At 32.2% G+C, this 8909-nt stretch overlaps 1 protein-coding gene across 4 annotated transcripts; it reads left to right on the top strand.

Annotated features, from left to right (window-relative positions):
- The first annotated feature begins 1990 nt into the window (after positions 1–1990).
- On the top strand, positions 1991–8615 carry LOC104883850 (glycolate oxidase 1). 4 transcript variants are annotated; one of them, XM_019247460.3, is made up of 13 exons: positions 1991–2143; positions 2247–2314; positions 4438–4626; positions 4971–5095; positions 5892–5938; positions 6052–6129; positions 6310–6434; positions 6700–6766; positions 6860–6922; positions 6995–7064; positions 7157–7257; positions 7847–7951; positions 8120–8615. In XM_019247460.3, exons 3-13 carry the CDS (start codon positions 4550–4552, stop codon positions 8303–8305), a joined length of 1044 nt encoding a protein of 347 aa, XP_019103005.1. In that variant the 5' UTR covers positions 1991–2143; positions 2247–2314; positions 4438–4549; the 3' UTR covers positions 8306–8615. The 4 variants fall into 4 exon arrangements, with proteins under 4 accessions (XP_019103005.1, XP_010666716.1, XP_048490322.1 ...); XM_010668414.4 differs by having other exon boundaries at positions 1992–2143; positions 4438–4622; XM_048634365.2 differs by having other exon boundaries at positions 1992–2143; positions 4971–5112.
- The last annotated feature ends 294 nt before the right edge of the window (positions 8616–8909 follow it).

Here is an 8909-nt window from a genome sequence, read left to right as displayed (position 1 = left end):
TGAAATTCATGCAATTAACTAACTCGTTAGTCCACTACTTAGTTTGCATCTTTGTTCCTTTGTCATCATCAAAATTAGGGTTCAACACATTCTGTCTTTTTCTACTGAAACAATGAGTTTGTTCATGGTTTTTGACTTTTTTTTAACACAAAGGGGTTAACTAGAGTAGGGATAAGTAAATTCTTAATAAAGTAAACACAACTTTATGAGGCAATTTTGAGTAATTGCTAAAGGTTTTATTAACATATAATAAAGGCACTGTTGTCAACTATATTTTTTTTTTTACCAAAAGTGGAATGGTTTCGGTAGTTAAAACTTTCCAAAGTGGTAATTGTTGCAATAGAAAAGAATGGAGGAAGTATATAAATACAATGATGTTAAAAAAACTCATTTCGCATAAACAAAAATCAACAATGTTAACAAAATTTGCAAAGAAATAAAATAAACAACAACCGTGTCACGCACGAGCTTCAAAACTAATAATTCATACAAATCCATAAATTTTATCCAAAATACTTATAGGGCCTGTTCTATTCGACATAAAACAACTTAACTGAATTAAATTGAACTGAACTGAACTGAATTGAACTGAACTGAACTGAATTGAACTGAATTGAACTGAAATGAATAGTGATATGTCAGAGTAAAAATATTGTCTAGAGCTGAACTGAACTGAACTGAATTAAATTGAACTAAACTGAACTGAATTGAACTGAATTAAACTTAAAACAAGTTGGGAAAAACAGGCCCTTAAACCTATTGCTATTCATTATTTTGAATTTTTTATCCAATCCTTAATTCAAATTAATCAGAAAATCCAAATTTTCAAAAAAGTAATTCAAATATGATCCAAACATAATTTCAATTCAATCTAAGGGTTTGCTCTCTTCGGCATAAAACAGCTGAACTGAACTGAACTGAACTTATTAGAGCTGAACTGAACTGAACTTATTGGAGCTGAACTGAACTGAATTGGAATGAATTGAACTGAATTGAATTGAACGGAATTAAATTAAATTGAATTAAACTGAATGTAACAAATATATAAATAATATTTTAAACAATAATAATATGAATATTAAATAATAATTATAATGATAAGTAATAATAATGAATAATAATAATAATAGTATTTTGGATATTTTTAAATGATAGTTATAAATAAATAATATTAATAATCATAAATTAATAATGATAATAATAATAATTAATGATAATTAATAATAATTATTTTATATTATTTGTATTAATATATTAATTCTTGATGATGATATATAATAACAATAATATTTAAGAAGTAAATTAATATTACTATTTTAATAATTAGATTTAATATTATAAAAATATTTAGTAATAAAAATAATGATTGGTTGGACCGCGAAAATTACATCATAAACCGTCTTGACGCGATTTGATTGGTTTATGGGCTAAAAAAAGTGGGTTTATTTGTGCTTTGACCTAAACCATGTTCTTCCTAATAATAATAGTAATAATAATGAGTAAAGCTATAATAAACAAAATAATATATAGAAACAACAACAATAATAATAATACTTAATAGTAATGATATATATTTAAATTATAATAATAATAATCATAATAATAATGATAATATTAATAATAATAATAATAATAATAATAATAATAATAATAATAATAATAATAATAATAAGAGTAATTAGTAAAATAAATTATACCAACATAATAATAGTATTTAACAAAATGGTTATAAAAGAATAAAGCTGAACTGAACTGAACTGAACTGAACTGAACTGATTGGAGCTGAACTGAACTGAACTTATTGGAGCTGACCTGAACTGAACTGAACTGAACTGAAATGAACTAAACTGAAAATAAGCCAGGAAGAACAGACCCTAAATTGTTAATTCGATTTGGATTGATTTAAATTTTGGTTTTAATCCGAGTAACACTCATGTGGCTATGTGATTCGATCAGCGGTGATGTCAATTACTCAATTTGTTGTCAAATTCAAATCGTCCTCAATGTCATTGGTATTTCAGTAGTCCAATTCTGACTTTTCTTTTCTTTTTGCTTTTACAATTATACCAAGAATAAAAGAAGACGCTAAATCGTCCACCATTTCTCGTCAGTACTCAGTAGTCACCCTCACGGCCTCACTTAGGTTTGATACTCCTATTTGGGATTTTATTATTCTCACGACATTTTATGCAGAATATGGTTTTCATCGCTTTTCCAACTTGTTTATATTCTCGTATTTTTCGTAGATAAAACAAACTCTGACGTTAACTTCAACAGTCAACACCTGCTTGATCTTGAATCTCCTCTCTCTAAGGTTTGTTTTTCATCCTGAATTTAAATCTTTTTGTTTGGTTGAACTTGATTATAGTTTCCTGTTTCAGTCACGCTTGCATCTTCGTTGCTATTATTCAACTTTAATGTTTTTTTTCAATAATCAATTTTTTGAATATAGTTAGGGGTTTTAGAAAAACTCAAGTTGGTGCCTTTTACAATCAACTTATTTAGGTTTGCTGATATTTACAAACTAAATGGCAAAAATGTTGACTAAGTACAGTTTCATATTTCAGCTCAGGTTAATTGGCAAAGTAGAGAATAGTGCATGCTTATAATTTTTTCATTTAATTATTGGCCTAGAAAAGGCTCAATTGTTGGTTTTTTTTTGGGTGTAAATGAGCTACTAAGATTAGTGATGTAGATCGGATAGATCCCAAGTTTTGGGTGCCAACTGCCTCCCCCATAAGACTTTACCAATGAAATTAAGTTCAGCCCTTGTATGGTGAGGGAAAAGAAAGGTATCCCACTTTACAAGGAAACACTAGCCATTTAAACTGAAAATTGGAAATTTTTACCCAAGAATAGGGACCACAAACATTCTCCTCTAAACTAAAGTGGTCATGAGATTTAAATCATGAACTACATGATTGTGAGGCAGTGGTGAAGCCAAGAAAAAACTATGGAGGGAATTAGTGAGTAATCTTCATACACCCGTTTTAACAAGAAAAATTGCAATATACAATATATATCAAACTCAAAAGATATCCAAGAAGTGAGGGGGCCAAGGCCACCCTTGGCCATATTTGGAGGTAAATGCTCTTACAAGTGAGCTCCCACTTGATCCCTTGAATGATTGCTGAATGAAAAAACTTTGGAAGTATAAGTTTAGTGAATTTTTTAGGAAAAATTGACAAGAACAATCCCAACTATGGACATTCTGCCATTTTCAGTCCCAACTATAGATTATTTATGAGCACTCCCAACTTTGGGGTATGTTTTCTGGAAACGATCCGATGAATGTTGACGAGTTTTCAAATTTCCGAAAGAACATGATTAGATTGTTATTATTATTATCACGAAAACAAAAATCAAATGATTAAAGTACCCTGTAAAAAAAAGTTGAGACGATAATGGAAGAAAATTCGTTTTACCTGTTTTGAAGAATTGATGCATAGTTGAGATGGAACATCTTTAGTTGGAATTGTTCTTGTTAATTTTTTCAATTTTTTATTGCTTAATTTCTCTAGTCATTTTCCAGCTAAAGTTGAATAACCCACGATTCAAGTACCTTGTATCATGAAAAACTAGCCATGGTCCCAACTCCCATGTATAATTCACATGTCCTGTTTGCACTAAAATGGAGTTTACAAATTTTTATTTATGACGTTGGAAATAATTTTTCTAAAATGCCCCCGTGTAATTTTCTTTTATACCAAATACCCTCAAAACTTTTATAATTTATCATATACCTTTCAATTTTCTTAGAATTCGCCATATACCTTTAATAACTAATAACTGACAATTTTTTTAGTCATTAACCCCTAATTTTGTTATTAAAATTTTTATGGTAAATAGGTCAAATAAGGGGTTAATGAAGGTTTAGTAATGAAATTAGAGATTTGACTAAAAACTGTAACAGTCATTAGTCAATAAGAGCATATGATGAATTTTTAAATAAATTAAGGAGTATACGGTGAATTTTGAAAGATTGGAGGTTGTGTAGTGAAAAACAAATTACTGAGTGTGTTCGATGAAAAGTCTACATGTTTTTAAAATAATCTGGAACTATAGCTTCACCGACAGATGTCATTTCATAGAATGGCATCCAATAGATTAGATGTCAAATATATTACATGGTATCTAATAGGGTGTACATTTGTTATGTTTTTGAGATTTTACATTGAAATTTTTAACAAATGAATCACCCTGAGTCTATGGCTTATTAATTACACAATTCACTGGATAGTACACACAGGTTGTCTAATTTTTTGCCCTTCTGAGCTTCTCTTCTTTGCCTTATAGCATTAATTTCTGAATTGTTAGCCCGAATGACTTTCCAAGGGACATTTCAATCTGAGTTGCTCTTTTATTTTCTATTTTTTTCCCTTTATTTGTTATTGATGATTGATATGATCTTATGCTTCAATGATTTCTATCTCTCAGCTTTAACCATACAGCAGATTACTACCCCAGTCTCTCGCTATGAGCATGATGGAGATAACTAATGTTTCTGAATATGAAAAATTGGCAAAGGAGAGACTGCCGAAGATGATTTATGATTATTATGCATCAGGTGCTGAAGATCAATGGACTCTTGAAGAGAATAGAAATGCATTTTCAAGGATTTTGTAGGTGTTTCTCTTTTAAAGTAGTAGTGCATTCTTTGTGCTGTTTAGAATGTTATTCTATTGTTTTATCTTTTGACCAGTGTCAATCTCCCAAAATTATGGGTTCAGTCTGTGATGAGCTTGATTTGCACTCTCAAAATGCGTCTTATAAAAGCTTGTCCCACAAATAGTGTTCTTTAAGCTTTTAGTAGTATGTTTCACACCATTAGTAGCTCCTGTGTTTGTAAAAACATGTTCGAAACAGAAGTAAAGCAGTATTTGAAGACTTCATTTTTTTTTTTAACCCCATAGTATATCCTTGGCTTAGATTTTGCAGTCTATTGATTTAATGACCTGATGAACTTTCAGGTTCCGGCCTCGAATCCTTATTGATGTAAGCCAAATAGATATCACAACAAAGGTCTTGGGTTTCAAAATTTCCATGCCGATCATGATTGCTCCTACAGCAATGCAAAAAATGGCTCATCCAGAGGGTAAATCATGATCTTCAGTAGTATATCTTATTTTTTATTTTTTGCTAATGTACTTTGATTTGTTAATATCTTTGTGTTTTTCTTTAGTCATGTAAATTTGTAGAAGCTCATGCAATTCATTGCATTAGCTTATTGGTCTTCAACCCCAATGAATGTGTAAATTGTGAATTGAGACAAGCAAATTATGATCAGTTTTGGTTTATTTTTTCCCCATTTTGGGTGGATAGCAAATTCAAAAGGCAAATTAGACAGCGAATTAGGTAACACTGGTCTTCAGTTTTGAGTTGCGTATGTAACTCTAACTGGTCACTGGTGAGAACTAACATAATGAAAGACACCTTTTGGCTGTAGTAAATATATATGACTCTATGATCTGAGATTCAAAATGATTATCATGATAAATTATATACTTTTTTTTCTTACCAATTTGGTAAACTAGATGTTTCATCATATACGAGTGTGGTTTTGAAACCAAGTTTCTTTGCTGCTAGGAGTTAAGTCCTAAATTTGGTGACGATCAATGTGTGGTCTTGAGTGTCTTCAAGAGGGGGAAAGACACCTTCAATATTTTTCTTGTCATTCGGCACAAAAATTTCCTAGGTATTAGGAAAGGTGTATATATTTTGTGATTCCCAGGGTATTCTCACCATGATATTATTATTGCTTTCTACAATATTTATAATTCCTTTTGTTTATTATGATTTTCAATAGATAATTATGGAACCTTATACTTTGAAATGAGAATAAGACTCGATAAAACTCCCTTTTCTAAGGCAAAAGGATCGTTCTCTTGCAGGAGAATTTGCAACAGCGAGGGCAGCATCTGCTGCTGGCACAATTATGGTTTGGACTCACATAACTTGTAGCTTAAATTCTTTGATAGCTCTCATCCTTTTGTGAGCCTTGATCTCTTAAAGTTCATTCCTTGATCAGTCATTTGTGATTAATTGATCCAGACATTGTCTTCATGGGCCACATCTAGTGTAGAAGAAGTTGCCTCAACAGGTCATGGAATTCGTTTTTTCCAGCTCTATGTGAGTAAATTTCCCGGTTTCTGAATGATTGGGTTTTTCAATCCTCTTAAATTGGTAAAAAATTTTGCTGTTTAAAGAGAAAGCAACGTACTGTGGGATCCCAATTTCTGAGTTTATTCCTTAGGATTCGTCCAACTAACATTGGAGTCAGGTGATAATGATTGTATTCTAATAATCTAGGTGATGAGAGACAGGAATTTTGTTGCTCAGCTAGTTAAGCGAGCTGAGGAAGCTGGTTTTAGAGCTATTGTTCTCACAGTTGATACACCAAGGCTAGGTAGAAGAGAGGATGATATTAAGAACAGGTAAAGAAACATACTGAGAAGATTATGTATATGATGTTTAAGCTCATTTTTTGTACAAGCGAGACTTACAAGTAATGCTCTGTTCTGAAAGTCCAAACACAATAGGTCCAGCCTGCACATGATATTTCGCTGGGTGCAGATTAAGTTCTATTTCTTTTTGTACTGACTGCAATGGGTTTTTGGTTTCTTTTCCCCTAATTTTTTAAAAAGACTATTTCCGAGTATGACCCTACATCACAAGAGTTTCACTTTGCATACTTTGCAGATTTGCTCTCCCACCACATTTGACATTAAAGAACTTTGAGGAGCTGGGTATTGGTAAGATTGATCGGGTGAGTGAAAGTTAAGACAAAAAATACAGTACATGTTAGTCCTTCCAGAGACTCTAATTCAAGCACCAATTTTTTTCTGGAATGAACTTGCAGACAGACGACTCTGGATTAGCTTCATATGTTTCGTCACAAGTTGACCGGTCACTGAGTTGGAAGGTGAATACTATGGCTCTTTGCAATGCACTTCTAAGACTTCTCTGAAGCTTTCCCCATGAACACCTTTGGCAGGATGTAAAGTGGCTTCAGACCATTACGAAGTTGCCAATTTTGCTTAAAGGAGTGCTTACTGCTGAGGATGGTAAATGGAGTGTAGTTCTAGTGATAAATTAGTAATGTGATCTCTACAATATCGTATGTGTATGGCCTCTTAGTAAGTTTTCTCGTTTGCAGCAAGACTGGCAGTGCAAGCAGGTGCTGCAGGAATCATTGTGTCCAACCATGGAGCTCGACAGCTTGATTATGTTCCTGCAACCATCATGGCTTTAGAAGAGGTGTTTTCTCTTTATCTACATACATTTGGTAGATCTGGAAAATTTAAATTCTCTTTTCTCATGCAGAAACTAGAAAGTACCTATTTGTCCTGGTTAGTGGCGGGTACTAAATGTTGTTGATGATATTGAAGTTAACTGAAAATTTGTGAAGAAAATGGCACAACAGTCACCATACTAATGGAGATTCATCCCCCAAACATGTGATGTCTTCATAGATGTGCGTTAACACGCATTACCACCTCTAGAATGGTAATTGAAAGTTAAGAAGAAAAGGAGATTTTTGGAGATGAACAAGCATTATTATCATTTTTTTTCACTAAGTTACCCATAAATTTATTACAATTACCACAGCTTATTACCGCCTCTCAAAAGGGCCTTTTTTGAGTTTATTAACATTTCGTAGCATCCTAACAAAAAGAGAATTGAATATGTTCTGAATCATCATGCCCATAAATGTATCAGAGAATTGCTGAAGTTCTAGAATCCCCTCTGAAAGAAAAATTAGATCTATACTATGACGTACTTAGAAAGAGTTCACGGATGGTTTGCAACATGCCTGATTATAATCACCATCTGTGTTAATTTTCAGATTGTGAAAGCCGTGCAATGCCAAATTCCTGTTTTCTTGGACGGTGGTGTTCGTCGTGGTACTGATGTTTTCAAAGCATTAGCTCTAGGAGCATCTGGCGTATTTGTAAGTGATTTCGGTTTGCTCTATAGTATATGACAATCAAGTTCATATAAATTTATCTGATTATTTGATGTGCTTTCAGTATAATTTAACAACGATAGCAATACGTACTAGTTAACCATTTTGAAAAGTTGAAAGAACAGGCTCAGTTTCTCTTCCCTTCGTTTCCAGATTGGTAGACCAGTAGTTTTTTCACTAGCTGTTCATGGAGAAGCTGGTGTTCAGAAAGTGCTTCAAATGCTCCGTGATGAGTTTGAGGTCACAATGGCATTGAGTGGTTGCCGAAAGGTTGAGGAGATTACTCGTAACCATGTAATGACAGAATGGAACACTCCCCGGATCTGTCCGAAGTTATAAGTCGTGCTCATTAGCATTATCATAACCTATGCGAAGTAGAATTCAGGAGTTGGTGAAATAAGGCTTATTGTATTTGGAATTTATGGTTGCACCTCAAAATATATGTCAAAAAATAATGAAATTGCTTGGATTAAATAAAGTATCAGACGTAGATTGCATAGTACAAGAGTACCATGTAGTTTGTTATAGCACCAAGATTGGTGAGGTTTCCTTTAATTTCTCTCTCCTCAACTCATTAGTCGACATCATTTTTCACTAATTGTATCACCTATTGTTTCCATTTTACAATAACATAAATTATTAAGGTCTCCATCTACCTTTTCTCTTCTATTTTTTTCGTACTCCAGTACCTCTTTCACCTACTTTTCAAATTCTAACAATATTTAAAAAATTATTTGATTCATCATATCAATTTTAGATAATATTAATTAAATTGAAATTCGGTAATTATAATTAAATAATTTTCTTCGAACTAATCCAAGTAAGTCATGAATTGTATTACGTTAACAAAAGCGTTATTTTTAATAACACTAGTTCAATGACTAATTGTTAATATACTATTATACATGATTAATGCTACCAATCGAGCTTATTTTATTGATAA

The sequence above is a fragment of the Beta vulgaris genome, chromosome 8, assembly GCF_026745355.1.
Source record: "Beta vulgaris subsp. vulgaris cultivar EL10 chromosome 8, EL10.2, whole genome shotgun sequence".
NCBI lineage: Eukaryota > Viridiplantae > Streptophyta > Magnoliopsida > Caryophyllales > Amaranthaceae > Beta > Beta vulgaris.
Note: the sequence above shows the minus strand (reverse complement) of the source record. Positions and strands in the feature narration are given on the sequence as shown.

Excerpts from the sequence above, each read along its gene's own strand:
- LOC104883850 (XM_010668414.4), top strand. The coding sequence starts at position 4,477 with ATGAGCATGATGGAGATAACTAATGTTTCTGAATATGAAAAATTGGCA. Across the intron at positions 6,923-6,994 it reads ACCGGTCACTGAGTTGGAAG|GATGTAAAGTGGCTTCAGAC; the intron begins GTGAATACTATG and ends CACCTTTGGCAG. Across the intron at positions 7,065-7,156 it reads AGTGCTTACTGCTGAGGATG|CAAGACTGGCAGTGCAAGCA; the intron begins GTAAATGGAGTG and ends TCTCGTTTGCAG.